We start from the raw sequence: 16258 nt of genomic DNA, 5'->3' as shown, positions 1-16258 counted from the left end.
TTATTATTATTATTATATATTATTAATAATTTTTATATTGTTACAGAATTATTATTTATTTTATTTCAAACTATTCATTTATTTGAAAATAATGTTTTGCTGTTTTGATCATAAAGTAATTTTATACTTTGAAACTAAATTTATGCACAGGAGGACAAGGTAGTCTTAATTGTTTGCAACATATGTGACACGTTTCCAATCTGTATATTAATAACTAACAACATTTGTATTTCATTGATATATCTGATAGTATGCCTCAAGGTGATATTTTATAATTAAAAAATAACTAGTTTTCTTAAGAAAAGAAACAAATTAATTAAATTTTGTCAATTTTAGCAAAAAAAACACCAAGTAATGCTTTATTTTTAAAATTAAATAAAAATCACACACAGTATTTGTGTACAATGATGCGTTGACATTTTTGGGTAAATCCTATATGAATTAGAGCAACAGAAGGTATCTAATTTTACTGATAACTTAGAAAAAAAAAGTCAAAATGTAGGTGCTACAGTCTGCTTTGTTTTGTTTGGTAATCAACTATATACAGTAGACAATGGACACTAAGTTTGGTCATGCCCTTTCTTCAACACACTCCATTGTTATTTTCACTTATCTACTGTTCACACTTCATATAACAATCCTTCCTCACTGTTATACGCAGCATATACCCGCTGCACACCATCATCTTCTTCGCCAAGTCAAATCTTTCATTTTTAGATCAAAAAAACATGTATGATATTTATAATAAAATAACATTTTTATTTATTCATTCATATTTATTGTTGAAAATTTAAATATAAATATAAATTTTACATTAATAAAAATAAAAAAGTAGAATATTATGACAAATATTTATTAATTAATTATTGTAAGATTTTAAGAAACTAATAAACCTAATGATTAGTATGATTTTTTTAAACTGTATCCAGTTCAGAGTTTATGGGTAGGTCGGCCTAGTCCTTGGTGTATCTTCATAAAATTAATAGTTGAACTATTTTATTTTCAGTAAAGTTAACTGGTTTCAGTTTAGGTTTTTGTATTTCCTTTCTCCATCACAATTTCCTATTTCGTATGTCGTTGAAGGCTGCCGCGTCGAAGACTCGCCCTCGCCGCTGTCGACTTTACTGCACTCTGCCGTCGCCGCACTGGGGAAGGCTCTCCCACCATCGTCCAAGGTTTTGAGAACACTTCTCGCTAAAAAGAGAAGCAAATCTGCAACCCAAAGGTACGTTTTTTCTTTTCCCTTTCAAAAGAGATTGAAAAACCTTAGCATAGTAGCAGTGGAAGAACGAAGGAAAAGAGGGGAGCAAAACGACGTGGTTGAGGCGGGGGCCGGAGGAGGACGCACCTGAGTTCCCGAAGGAGTCGATGGAGTTGCTGGCGGGGAGGCCGTCGCTGAAAAGAGAGTAGTCGAGGAAGGACTGGACGCCGTGGACAGCGAGGGAGGGGTGAAGAAGAGGTTGGGGGTGGGTGAGGGGGTGTGGCCGAGAGAGAAGTTGGCAGAGGAGTTGTCGGTGGCGGAGATGGTTTTGGCGGCGAAGAGGATTGGGAGGCGGGCGCAGTGGGGGAGAAGGAGGCCGGAGAAGGGGAGTTGCTGGGAGACGAGGTGACAGGGGAGTAGACGGTGGAGGACGGTGGAGGAAGACGTTGCGCGGGATGAAGAGAGTGTGGCTTTGAACTGAAATAGTTCACTGGATTGAACTCCAGTAACTGAACTATTCAGTTCAGTTTTGTTGAACTATTTTTTAGTTCAATTAAGTTTTCTTGAATTATTATACTGTTAACTATGATAGTTCAGTTAATCAACTCTAGAAACCTTTCTCTTTACCCACTGAATCCACTAATTTGTTTTCATTTTTTTATTGCCGTTTCACTAATAAAGAAAAAGGAAAATTTGAAGCCAAAACCCACACACAACACACTATGTCATGCTATGCCCTCTGATCCGTGTGCGCCGATACGTTTGTCCACATTCTCCGCTTCTTCATCTTCTTATTAGCCGTTTCTCCTCCGCCGGTGCTGCCATGGTTGCTCACGCGAAGGACGACGCCTACCTTCAGGCGGCGATTCCGAAGCGCATCAAGCTGTTCGAGACTATTCAGGCGGAGCAGCGAACACAACGCCTCTCGCTCTCGTCGGATCCTATCAAAGTTACTCTTCCCGACGGCGGCATGAAGGAGGCGAAGAAATGGCTCTCGACTCCGCTCGACGTGGCTCGCGAAATCTCTAAAAATTTGGCCAACAACGCGCTCATCGCCAAAGTCAATGGTGTGCTCTGGGATATGACGCGCCCGCTTGAGGACGATTGCCAGCTCCAGATCTTCAAGTTTGATGATGACGAAGGACGCGACACGTTCTGGCACTCTAGCGCGCACATTCTCGGACAGGTCTAGCTTTGTTCAAGTGTTTTTGTTAATTGTCATCTAAATTTGTATTATGATGAAATAGTGATTATTGTTGTTGGTATTGTTCTTTTTTGTTTATTTTCAGTCTCTTGAGATGGAGTATGGATGCAAGCTCTGCATTGGGCCTTGCACTACAAGAGGAGAGGTTCGTGTGTGATTTTTGTTGGTTGTAACATGTTTATGCGGTTTGGACTTTGTTGTATGTTTTTGTGAGGTGTGCATTGAGTTAGACAATGAATGTTCTATTTTAGGGATTCTATTATGATGCGTTTTACGGTGACTTGGGTCTCAATGACGATCACTTCAAGCAAATTGAAGCTGGCGCATTGAAGGCCGTTGCGGTATTCTTCTTCTTCTTTACAATCTTATTTATGTTCTTTTTTTTTTTTAATGTTTACTTCTGCTTTAGATGCCCCATTGGCTATTGGGATTTTTTTCCGGTTACCATGATGAATAATGGTTATAGTACTTAATGTTTTTCTCTTTACGTTCATTTCTCCTTGTAATCTTGTGTTTTGTCGCCTTACAAACACTTCATAGTTATCAAAGATTGTTCCAAATGTCTGATCCTCTGCATATATTTATATATCTGGAAGTCTAATGTTTATCAAGAGTGTCTTAGGAATTATTGGAAATGAAAATGCTCTTCTAAAGTGATATCTTGAGTGCGAGGATGCCCTTCCTTCAACTTTCGTTTAGATCTCTTTGCAATTTCAGTTAAATAAGGTAGATATATCATACACCCTTACCCATTTTAGAGAAAACCTCACTTTAGAGGAGCCAACCTTAGTCAATTTTTCAATTGCTTTTGTTTTAGAAGTTGTCTCTAATTTAGTAAAAATTGATTTTTATTTTTAAGTTTCTATTGATTCACCATATTACCCTTAGTTAATAGTTAATTTTTTTTTTAAAAAAAAGATATAAAGTCTATCCCGTTTTTAATTTGCTCCAAACATAATTTTGATTTCTAAATAAATTCAGTTCCCCTTTTTATAATGCATATGTGGAAGCAAATGAGCAACACATGTTTTGTAACATCCCAAAATATATGTATGATTCATATCTAGTGGAATGCATCATATGGTAAAAGGATGAAATATATATATATATATATATATATATATATATATATATATATAATACAGTCATCCAAAATAAGAGAGAAAGATAAAAGCTCTACATGTAGTTATAGAGTCTTTCAAAAGGAAGTGAGATAAAAGGAAACTAAAGTATATACATATGAACATAAACGTCCTAACTACTCAGCAGTGTCTGGAGTCTCAGCGGCATCAACTCCATTTAATACTTGCTCCAAAGGAACCTCTGCAATCTCTGCTCACATCCAAATTTATGATGATCATTGCAAAAGAAAACAAACACAGACAAAACAAACAACACACACGCAAGCTAGAATTCAAAAATAATACAAGTGATATAAGAGCTACTAAAATAAAAAGAAACATACAAGCAATACAATCACAGAAGTACAGTTTTACTGAGTTATAAATTAGAGTTGTATTAAGTGGTGTTAGACTTAGACTCGTCCGGACCCGGAATGAATATCGAGCTATGGCAGGTTATGCACTTGTGGTGGCCTCTACTGCTTTGCAAAGTCATTGCCAATGGGTTTCACCCTACCACACACAAGGTTAGTCCGTTATTACTCACCTTGGCCCATATACAATGGAGACAACCAAGACTAGGACCCCCTACTACTCTTCACCACATGAACTAATCTTCTCTAAGTGAGATTGAATAGTCATTAGAGCATTAAGGGCAACCCCCAAGATTGAGCTACCTATATTCATTCCAGAACTTAACTTGAATCACTCATTCTTGGCCCATATAAAATGGAGACACCCAAGATTGAGCTTCCTATATTCATTCTCATAACTTAATTCGATCTCACCTAGAGATGTACTTAAATCACATCACATTCCACACTAACTTTACTTACTTTCATACTTTGGATTTCATACCATGAATGTTTTATATTAGTTTAGTTTCTTACAGAATTAAGCATGAATCAATCTCATAATACTGGAAGTAATCATACAAAATAAACAAGAAAAGATACCTAGATCATCAAACAAGAAAGGAAGAGAAAACAAGAATTACATATTTTCAGAAAAACATCACTTATTAATACAAATATCCTTATAATCTTAAATTACCAATACTTAGGTAATTCAAATAGCTTGGAAACCCTCACCAATGGCTCCGAAAGGGTCAAAAACCCCCAGAACGACCTAAAGAACGTCCAAAACGGACGTCCGGAACCCCCCAAACTGCCAAAGACAAACGCAACAGCAGAAAACTGCGCCCAGCGCCATTTAGGGGCGCCCAGCGTGCCTTTTCCTGCTGGAAACAGCAGGAAATGGCGCCCAGCGCCATTTTTGTGGCGCCCAACGTGAATTATGCAGATTTTCTGCATCATTGAGCAACTCTACCCCCTAAGTTTCGTTTTAGGCCTTTTGGTGAACTTTGGACACTCCTAAATCGAAATACAAGTTGAATCTAACTTGTTTGAAAGCTTACACACAATCCTAACTAAAAATTCTAAGAGATATGCAGAAGAATTGGATCAATTAGCTCAATTTCCGTTACTTATAGGGTCAAACTCAGATCTGCAATGTATAAAGTGTTTTTGGCTGGTTTGAGACTTCTAGAAAGTCAGAATTTACTCACCTAAGTGATCCAAATGGTCTAAAACCCCCTCGAACCCTTGACTCACGAATTCACTACCCAAGTTCCTCAATTTGACTCAACATCAAAAATTAACTTAGTCTTTTACTCACAATCTGCAGAGAATGAAATCCCCATCTTTAAAACAATAAACATTCACATCACATACATGGTTATACAATTTGTAATTGATCACTTAGCAGTTCTTATCAAACACAAGCTATACACATCAATTTTCAGCACAAGTTCTTTTTATCTATTTCAAAATAAAGGAATCCTTCACTAATTTACACATGCATCATATTTCAACAGTTCTACCTAAATATCAAACCAAAAGCAGCAAAATTTCAAATAACAATTAAAAAAATCCAGCTTCCCTTACTTGGATTCTGCCTAAAACGGTCCAAAGCTCGCTACTCAGGTTTCTCGACTTTGCGGAATTTTGCCCCCAACCCTAAGGGTCACAAATTTGTGATCAAAACAAAATTGAAAGTGAGATTTTAGCTAGAAATTGAAGAGGGAACGGTCAAGAACACATGCAATTGGTAAATTGCATGCTCCAAGACTTGAATCAGTGAAGAAAAGCGGAACTGGCTTACCTCTTCTCCAGAATCAGAATTGAGAATGGAATTTGATGAAACTTGGAAGAGTCTTGGCTTCCAAGTGGGTTAAGCAGCTACAAGAGGTAAGTGGAGTGGATTAGTGTGGAGAATTGGTGGAGAGCATGCAAAGTGGTTGCAGCAAACGTGAGAGGAAAAGTGTTGACTTCTCTTAGAAAAAAGACAATGGCTTAAAAAATCTGCTTTTTGTATAAAATAGTATTAGTTTTAGTTCTAATTTTTTTTTTTTTTTTTTAAATCCTATTATTAAGAAGCTAGGTGTCCTTCTTTCATTTGCTGGCTAAAATTTCAAAATTTCAGTCTTTACATGTTTCCACACTCTCTATTTTACCAGAAGCAACAAAATATTGAGTCATCTGCACCATTTGACGTGGTTTTTTTGAAGAACCCATGTAGTGGAGGGGTGTCCACTCACTGATAATGAGTTTCAAACATAGAATTTAATGTCTAAATCAAAACATATTATTTCCTACTTTCAAATATTCCTAGTACAGGGAAAGAGATTTCAGATTTTCCTCCTTAATCTAGATGTTTTGATCTGGTTGTTCTTTTCCATTCTTTTATCGGTCGTTTCCAAGAATTTTCCTAGCACGTTTCTATGGTAATAAATGTGGACTTCAAATGGAGAACAAAAGAAAAATGTTGGAGTAGCAAAAACAAGTATGCTAAGATTGATATGTTACATGACAAGAAAGAATGGGATGCAAAATGATTCTTAATGAGGAGATTTTCATGTGACAGCTACTTAGAAAATGATGATAAAAATCGATTGAGTTGGATTGAAAACATGTAAAGTTAGTCACTGGAGGCACTGAAGAAGAGAGTAACTAATGTTTATAGACTCATGAAAAGGGGTGGAGGAAGATCAAGAACAACATTGGAAAAACTTATGGAATGGAAAATTTCATAAGGAATAATATTTCTGAAAATATAGTTTTTAACTAAACCCGGTTGATTTTGTGATATATATAGCTGGCCTCAGTTAATGAAATACGTTTATTGTTATTCTTGTTGTATGTGTTACTCATCATTCTGGTAAACATTACTTTTGTGTTAATGTTGAAAATTATATTTACAGGAAAAGCAACCCTTTGAGCGCATTGAAGTTACACGCGATCAGGCACTGGAGATGTTTTCTGATAATAAGTTTAAGGCAAGCATAACGTACTTTTTTTGAGGATGGGGTGGGGTTAGCTTCTTGTTTTAATGATATTATCTATTATCTTAATTTTGATATTTCCAGTTTGCTTACGCCTATAATATTTTATATTTGAAATTCACAATTTGCCGCATTGGCTTTGTGGTTATTGTGATCAGATTGAGATTATCAATGATTTGCCTGCTGACAAAACTATCACGGTATACAGATGTGGTCCACTGGTTGACTTGTGTCGTGGACCCCATATTCCTAATACATCATTTGTCAAAGCAATTGCATGTTTAAAGGTATGTGTAAGCTGTCATTTCTCTCAACCACTTATTTTTATTTATCCTTTAATTTGTATGAACGGCAAGGACTTTGGTTTAATTGAGTTGGAATTCCAGGCTTCGTCAGCATATTGGAGGGGGGACAAAGATCGTGAAAGTTTACAAAGAGTTTATGGCATATCTTATCCTGATCAGAAGAGTTTAAAGGTGGACTGAATAATCAATTGCAGTTCCTTGTGGAATAAGTAAATAACTAGCTAGTAGTCATTAATAGTGTCGTGTAGCATTATCAGCGATGCCCTAGTTCCTCTGTGCTTTGCTACATGCACACTGTGGTGTTTTTGAATTAAGGCTTACTGTGTTATTATCATTTGATTCTTCTCCCCACTTTTTGTTTTTGAATTTTTTAGGAATACTTGCATCGGCTGGAGGAGGCTAAAAAGTATGATCACCGGATTTTGGGTGTGAAGCAAGAGCTTATTCTTCATCATGAATGGAGGTATTTTGGGGCCATTAGTCTGATTGCAACATTTAGTAAGCTAATCTGACTGATATGTCAGTCTTTGTTTTTATCAGCCCTGGAAGCTGGTTTTTTCTTCCACATGGTGCTCGTGTCTACAACAAACTCATGGACTTCATTAGAAATCAGTACAGAGACAGGGGTTATCAAGAGGTTGAGTTTTAGGCTACATCTGGCCCATTGTGTTGATTTTAGAAGTCACTTTGAAGTTAAATCTAGCAAACGAACTTTAAAAACAGTGTGGAAGTTTGTCAGTTTTAGCTTAAAAGCTTAAAAACTTGTTTTAAACTATAAGCTCTATTTCGTTGTTCCACATTGATCTGTTTAGGATGATAGGGAGAGGGAGCCTACGGTGTAATCTATTCTTTTTTAAGAAAAGCTGCTTCAGTTAAATATATTATAAGCTTCTTTTCCTTTTCTTTTATAAAAACATTAAGATCCTTCATTTTTAAAGACTTTTTTTTTTCCTCAAATATGTTTGACATAGCTTCTCCTTTTATTACGAAGAAATACCAAAAACGGTAGGCCCAACACTACTGTACTGTAGGAGTTTCTTGAAGTGACCAAAAACAATCTTTTTCCATGTACTTAGTACTTATTTATTTGCAAATGGAATCAACAGGTTATATCTCCAAATGTATTTAACATGGATCTGTGGGTGCAATCTGGTCATGCTGCAAATTATAGAGAGGATATGTTTATTTTAGAGGTATGTTTTTCCCAATATCTATAAATGCTAGCTTCTGTAAGAATGTGGGTTAGGGAGTTGAAGGACATATCTCTTTATCATGGGGGAATCTAATTGAGATTTGTGTTGATGTAGGAAAAAAAACTAATAGTGTTTTTGGGATTTCTATAGGATATCTCTCCTACGTATTTTAAGTTGCACAACCTGAACAGTATAAAACCTTTCCAAGAAGGCATTTTATTTACAGGCAATCAGGTTATTGACCAAAGTATTTTTTTTTTATGTGAACTAGATTGACAAACAAGAGTTTGGGTTGAAACCGATGAATTGCCCAGGACACTGTCTGATGTTTAAACACAGGGTTCGATCATATAGAGGTAATTTTCATTTAGATGGAGATTTATCTTTTCAGATGGTATCGATTTTTTATGTTTGTATGCTCACTGGTTTAGTTAGTCCAGATTTCAGTTTGAATTTAGGAAAATGCACATGTATGAGCTCCTAGATTAAGAAAACTTCTTCAACTTGTTCTGATTTTTTGGTTTTAAAAACTAATGTTGTAAACATTTTTCCCAAACTTCAAATGAGAAGTAATGTCATCAAGCAAGTTTTATTTTTTTTAATATTAAAGAATCGGTTTTAATAACAATATTCAAACAGACAATCATCTATAGTTTCTTGTAAGGTTGATATGCTTCATGGTCATGAGTTTGAGTTTATATAGTATATCTTGAAGAATTGGATTTGATTGAGCTGATTTTTTTATATGAAATATTATCTCAACTTTTCAATGGTTGTTCAGAACTTCCTCTCCGTTTTGCTGACTTTGGAGTTTTGCATCGGAATGAGGCTAGTGGTGCCCTGAGTGGATTAACACGTGTTCGGAGATTTCAACAGGTGAATCTTTCTTCTGTATCAGGATNGACATTAGTTTTTATGAAAGGGGGTCCACTTTTTATTGGGTTAATCCAATAAAATTAATTTGCTGCTTAGTACATAGAACCGGGAAATTCATTATTTTTCATATCAAAGTACTGAGGCAGGAACACATACATTTTTATGCATTATTGTGGCTAGGTTCTTTGGGTTTTCAAGTTGGCAGGCATACACAGTGAATTCAATACTAACTATAACAAATATCATTGTGGTGTTTGAAATTTTGAATGCATGTTTGGGTCTCAGTAATTATGAATACTGGAGTAGAAAATGCATTTTTTATCAAATAAGTTGGAGATTACTGTTTGTGGGCTTGAAAATTTTGTACACAGAAATAGTAGATTGATTTGCTCATCTTAAAATTAAACACCGTGGTTGTGTTTATACGCCATTATAGTATTGTAGCTAAATGTCAATTTTCCCTGGTGATGTTTGTTTTTCCTTTAAAAATATGATACGGTTACAACTGAAAGGAACATCAAAAGGAAAAATATGGACCATTTTCCTTATCTTTCTGTTTTCTGTACTGTTTGAGTTTCATACTATTAATGACATTTGATTTAAATGTTGCTCAGGATGATGCACATATTTTCTGCAGGGAGTCCCAGGTGAGTTTATCTTTAAATTTATACAACATAAATCTTTGTAAGTCCCTTTTGAGCTTCAGTGTGAGCTACTGATTTTGTTTATTTTACAGATAAAGGATGAAGTGAGGAGCGCATTGAGTTTCATCAATTATGTTTATAGCATATTTGGTTTCACATATGAGCTGAAGCTTTCAACGGTATGCTTTCAATCTTAATTGTTCTTAATGCTCATGTACCTTTCTAAATGTCCTTAAAATCAGAAAATTCAAAGTTTCAAAACTTAGTCTTCAATTTAAGGTGCCTTCAGTAGTATCTTAGTTGTTCTTGCCTGTGGACTGTTTTTGGATTTTATTATGCCGGCCCATTAATGTGACAGTTTCCTCCAGTAGATTAAATTATAATTATGGCTACACTAGTCTCTTATTTAAATTTACTAAGAAATATAGTATTTTTTTTTTTTTTTTATTGTGGGTCTCATTTATCAGTGGTAACACTAGATTAAATTTTGCAAAATAATGTATTCACTATGTATTGTTATTTATTTGGTATGGTAACAGAGATTTTCATTATAGTCCCGTTACTTCCATGTAGCACTGAATCATGGATGCTCATTTTAACTCCACAGCAAATTTGTTGTCTTTCTATCCTGCTTCCCAGTTAAGGAGAAAAGCATAGAAAGTTTTTTCAAATCAATCCTTTTTTTTTTTCTTTCAATTAAAGATAACTATTTCATGTATCTGATACTTCATCAGAGACCAGAGAAATACCTAGGAGATATTGCAACCTGGGATAAAGCTGAAAGTTCTCTTAAAGAAGCTTTAGATGATTTTGGCAAGCCTTGGCAGGTAATTATGTCCTCTTCTATATATCTTATAGAATATTTCATGCCAGTGATATATTGTTAAGGATATTCTTTTGAACATACGGTTAAAATTCTGATTAGATTAGAACTAGTACAGATTGGATATCAATAAGTAGAGTTAGCCCATTTCATCTTCAATACCAAGTAAATTCCTAGATTCCTCTCAACTCACTAAATAATTGCCTACCCCCTGTTTTCTCCCCTCCTCCAATCACATTTATCCCACCATTCTCTCATCATTTGGTGATAAATGCACATACTCACTCTTCTATCTAATCTTGCTATGACAGATGAAGTTTCTGTTAACCTCAAGATCCCCTTGTCCTTTTCTCTACTACAGGCCCATTCCTCTAGTCTCCCCTTGATTCCTCTCTGCATCATATCATCTAATTTGCTTATGTTGGCAGTTTCATTCTGTGTATGACAACACCGATTTCTTCTCTTCATCTTTATGTTGATATTTGCGAAGGGTTTTCACTCGCTCCTACACACTCAATTTTTCATTTTCATAATGTTTTATTATTTCTGTGGAATGTGACATTTGTAAGCTTTACTATCTTTGAGCTTATATTCTGTGTAAAACCTTGCAGTTGAATGAAGGGGATGGGGCATTCTATGGACCAAAGATAGACATCAGTGTATCTGATGCGTTAAGTAGGAAATTCCAGTGTGCAACTTTGCAGGTTTGCCACGCTTAGATAGATTTGTGTTCACATGATTTAGTTTTGGATAACTTGTCATCTAATAGCTAGGTGAATGTGGTGACTTGCAGCTTGATTTCCAGCTTCCTGATCGTTTTAAGTTGGAATTCTCTGCTGAAGATGAAGCCAAAATTGAGAGACCTGTAATGATACATAGAGCAATTCTAGGATCTGTTGAACGCATGTTTGCCATACTTTTAGAGCACTACAAGGGTAAATGGCCTTTCTGGCTCAGTCCTCGTCAAGCAATTGTATGTCCTGTGTCTGAAAAATCACAATCTTATGCACTACAGGTAAGCAGCTCTGAATTTTATGCTTTATTCTTTGATATATTTGCTTATACCTATTAAATGATACAAATATTGTACTAACATATCTTGTGGCAGCACCTGTATTTTTTTCATGTCTGTAAATTAACTGTGTAGTACTCTCATAGGAGCTTTTGCAACATTGGCTTTTCCTTGTTTATTCCTGAGCTTTTTTGTATCATTTTGAAACCGTTGAAGCAGTTTGATTTTGTGTTACTAAATTGTGTTCAGTCCATCGCATACATTTTTAAATAAACTTCCAGTTGTAATCTGATCACAAAGTTCGAGCAATCTCCTTGAATAGTTAAATATCTTAGAGTGAATAGTACAAAATGATCATTAAAATTCCACCTTGTACAATATTTTGGAAATAGGAAACCGTGAAATATATCATATTTGTAATCATTAGCAAAGACAGGAAACATTTCTTAAATCAAATAGGCTATTGACTTTTTATTGTCTGTTTGTAATTTGTTAGGATACTTGTACTGCTATATATATCTTTCTATTTTTACAAAAGGCTCATTAAAATTCCACCTTGTACAATATTTTGGAAATAGGAAACAGGGAAATATATCATATTTGTAATCATTAGCAAAGGCAGGAAACATTTCTTAAATCAAACAGNCTATTGACTTTTTATTGTCTGTTTGTAATTTGTTAGGATACTTGTACTGCTATATATATTGATAGTGAAATGAAAGGGTTTGTTGGTCATGTAACTTTCTTGGACTGNAATTTTCTAGGTGAAAGATCAGATCCACCAAGCAGGATTTCACGTTGATGCTGATACAACTGATAGAAAGATTCAAAAGAAGGTAAACTAAACCTTTAGGCNCAGGAGTTTGATTTCCTTACATATTATTCATTCANAGGTTAATAATGCCCAAAATGTTTTCTATACTGCCAATGAAATATTGGTTATATGATGGTATTACATTTGAAATATGGANTGACTCGCTATTTATATGGTTCATATTTTTTATACAAGCGTTTAGATAGGACATTAATTTGTTGGTAAAGAGGATTTTATATTACTGGATGTATCTTTTCTGCCCCAAGCTGTTGCCACTAATCAGCTACTGATGTGTCTATGTTACTAAATTTTGTACCTTGTACGTTACCAAAGTGTATGTATTATTCTATTGTAATATTTTAAAATCTTTTACTTGTAATGAATTTTATTCAAGTTGTTATATATTTGAACCTTAAGTAGAGTATTGTAATTCATTTAAATGCAGTCTCCCAAATGACTTGGTATCAGTTTTATAACTTATTATATCAAAAAACTTTAATAGTCGTTTTTGTATACTAAATGTTTAGTAAATCTGTAATTGAAAGCTGTTTTTTCAGATGTACTATATATTTTTATTATTTATCCAGTTTCTTGATTGAAGAGAATTGTCTTTAAATTGAAGTTGTGACATTCTGCAGGTACGAGAAGCACAATTAGCTCAATACAACTACATCTTGGTTGTCGGAGAGGAGGAAGCAAATACTGGACAGGTTCTTCATTTTTCCCTTATCATAAATAATCTCGTCCTTTTCTCTCTTGACATATCCTCATATGCATTTCACATTTGTTTGNCCTAGGGTTGCTAACAACTGTAAACAGTTTTTAATGAATTTCTCACACTTGGATAATTATGTTTGGATTAATTAAAAGTGTCTAAAGGAGAAAGCAAGCTTGCTTNTATGAACTATGNACAAATAATTTCATCACAATATTTCATTTACACTCATGCCATGTGCAAAATGTATAGCATCATTCAAATTTAGAAAGGGAAGGGGTTGAGATTGAAAGACTGGTCTACAGAACAAGACAAGGTTGGGCTAGGGATACTAGCTTGGTTAAGACTGTTTAAGCTTTGTCTTGATTGATTTTAATTCGAAGAGCTGAAGGATGCTAGTATCTCTCATTTTGGTGAAATTATGAAGTAAAACGCCAAGTACCCATATTCCTAATCCGGCAAATATCTATATATAATACATTCGAATTTTACAATTTATGTCATGTGTTATTTAAATATTAATTTAAAACCACCTAATAATTTTTCCTCATTTTAGCTCAAGTATGCCTGAGCTACATTTCTGAGAATTGTGATTAAGGTTGCATCATCTACTAATCTTGGAGGCTTTCTTCAGCATTATCTCTTAAGAGGTGCCAATGGTCTCTGATCTGTCTGGAGAAGTTATAANTACATTAATAGTATAACATCATTATGTTATTGGACCAAATATAATTTGCTTTTCATTTCTTCATCAGTAAAATATGTTATACATCAGTGTTTACGCCCATTTGTTGCTCCATTGTTTATGGATCATGTAGAGCTATCTTTCGATGATTCTCTTTACTACCTGTGGAAAGCTGAGTTGATTTGTGATTCTAGGTAAGTGTGCGAGTTAGAGACAAGGGAGATCATAACGTTATGAGTATAGCGAACCTACTTAAACATTTCAGAGACGAAGCTGCAGCTTACCATTGATACTTTGCTCGTGAAAACTGTTGAAGAAAATTTTCTGCCCCAAATACCTTAGTTTTTACACATTTGTGTGTGCATTATTTATATTTTTAATTCAACTTAGTTATTTATCCTGGTTTTATATATGATTTGAATGATGTATTGCATTGCCATCACGCTACTAAGATAACGGGACTTTTGGTTACACCTTGAGAGTAGTCAACTAGATCATTGTCTTGCAGTTTTTCTGTTCCTACCTTATATAAGCAATTCTGTAGTCAGTCGAATTTACATGCCTCTTAAATTTTCTATTTTCTTTGAAGTAGTTAACTGACTTTTGAAGAAAATATACCTTTTGGAGTCGGTCTTCAATGATGATTGTTAGAAACTTGCCTAGGTTTTTATAAGGATACTGGATTTGTCTCTTTGTTGTATTATTAAGCCCTTTAAAAGTTGCATATTCATATCCATTTTGGATGTAGTAACGGGTCAGATGGTTGTGGTCGGTTGAATTAACTGAACTGATTTGTATATGGTCGGTTTACTTAACTGAACTGATTTGTATATTATGTTAATTTTTCTATTGTTTTGTTCTTATTAAATATTATATTATTTTGAATTGTTTGAGTTATTCACCAGGCTTGTAAGACTTGATTTAAAATAATAGTCTAGCTAAGATATAAAGAAAAATTAATGATGCTAAAACTATTTTAAGATTGGATTCAAAATATTAGTCACCTATGTGTAACTTCTTATATATTATTTTGACATTTGATTGAAGAAATGAAATTATCTAGTTTGTGATAAGTATTTATAAGTATTTATCTTAAAACTATTTCGATATGCTAATTTGTAACCGTGAAAATTTTATTTTCTATACATATTTTAAACTTTATTACATTTATTTTTATGAAATAAAGGAGAAAAGGGACGAATATATATATATATATATATATATATATATATATATATATATATATTTATATTTATATTTATATATTTATATTTATATTTATTAGAAGACACCTATCTTGAGTCCCTTCATTAATTAAGTCATGTGATAATTTTGTTTTATTTAAAAATAAATTAAGTTTTGTGGTACAAGCTATTATATATAAATGTAAATATTATTATTATTATATATTATTAATAATTTCTATGTTGTTACAGAATTATTATTTATTTTATTTCAAACTATTCATTTATTTGAAAATAATGTTTTGTTCACTAGTGCAAAAGCGTTGTTTAACGTCATTCCTTAGATGTCAGTTTCGTGAAAATCCGATGTGTACTACTGCACAATAACATTATCGTAAATAAATTGGAAAACTAGACGTCAGTTTCGATATCTTTTATGAAATTATAGACGTCGCACTTGCTGTAAACTGACGTCTAATTGTCTGAGGTATGTGATAAGACAATCCATTAACGTCGGTGTTTGAGGGGACTGACGTTTACTAAGTTGCAATTAATGCTGTCCATCAAATTCCTAGGAGCTTAGACGTCGGCTAGTAAGGACACCGACGTCTAGTCATTGACAGGAAATCAAACGTCAACCGGTTCAGCTTTACACGTCGACTAGACGTCGGATCTCGTGAAAAAGCAACGTCGATTGGGCTACAATTAATGCTGTTCACCTAATGCCCCAGGCAATTAGACGTCACGTAGTTAAACACCGACGTCTAAGGCCTGTCTGGAAGGCGTGAAGACAAAAATTCTTCAGTGTAGACGTCAGTTCTGAGGGGGCATCGACGTATACGTTCCTGTATTTTCACCAAATTCGAGGGTTTTAGACGTCGGCTTTGAGGGACACCGACGTGAACTACCCTGACAGGAAACCAAAACGTCAATCTTTTCAGCTTCCTAGACGTCCGTTTCTGGAGCAACCGACACACCATTTCACTTTAAATAGACCGCAGACTCTTCTCACCATTCAGTTTCTGATCGCGTCTTCATCTCTTCTCCATTTTCTCTGCTTCTCCTCTTTTTTTACTCGCTTGCGCACCTCTACTTTTTATCTCTCGCGGTATTGCATTGTCGTTTCTCATAACGTCAT

General features: G+C 34.5%; 1 protein-coding gene across 1 annotated transcript; it reads left to right on the top strand.

The window, feature by feature from the left end:
* The first annotated feature begins 990 nt into the window (after positions 1-990).
* Positions 991-14527, top strand: LOC106779743 (threonine--tRNA ligase, mitochondrial 1). The gene is made up of 20 exons (XM_014667926.2): positions 991-1225; positions 1883-2387; positions 2491-2550; positions 2657-2746; positions 6789-6863; positions 7028-7156; positions 7256-7345; positions 7549-7637; positions 7715-7811; positions 8281-8367; positions 8639-8723; positions 9149-9243; positions 9858-9890; positions 9980-10066; positions 10622-10714; positions 11322-11414; positions 11504-11725; positions 12487-12558; positions 13175-13246; positions 14131-14527. The coding sequence occupies exons 2-20, from the start codon at positions 1929-1931 to the stop codon at positions 14224-14226; spliced, it is 2124 nt and encodes a 707-aa protein (XP_014523412.1). The 5' UTR covers positions 991-1225; positions 1883-1928; the 3' UTR covers positions 14227-14527.
* The last annotated feature ends 1731 nt before the right edge of the window (positions 14528-16258 follow it).

The sequence above is a fragment of the Vigna radiata genome, unplaced genomic scaffold, assembly GCF_000741045.1.
Source record: "Vigna radiata var. radiata cultivar VC1973A unplaced genomic scaffold, Vradiata_ver6 scaffold_160, whole genome shotgun sequence".
Classification (NCBI taxonomy): domain Eukaryota; kingdom Viridiplantae; phylum Streptophyta; class Magnoliopsida; order Fabales; family Fabaceae; genus Vigna; species Vigna radiata.
The sequence above is the reverse complement of the archived record's forward strand: the minus strand, read 5'-3'. Positions and strand labels throughout refer to the sequence as shown.

What these genes read in the sequence shown, in the direction of transcription:
- LOC106779743 (XM_014667926.2), top strand. Translation starts at nt 1,929, where the DNA reads ATGCTATGCCCTCTGATCCGTGTGCGCCGATACGTTTGTCCACATTCT. An exon ending in CAGGGTTCGATCATATAGAG is followed by an intron (nt 8,724 to 9,148) that starts GTAATTTTCATT and finishes ATGGTTGTTCAG; the next exon opens with AACTTCCTCTCCGTTTTGCT. An exon ending in TTTTCTGCAGGGAGTCCCAG is followed by an intron (nt 9,891 to 9,979) that starts GTGAGTTTATCT and finishes TTTATTTTACAG; the next exon opens with ATAAAGGATGAAGTGAGGAG.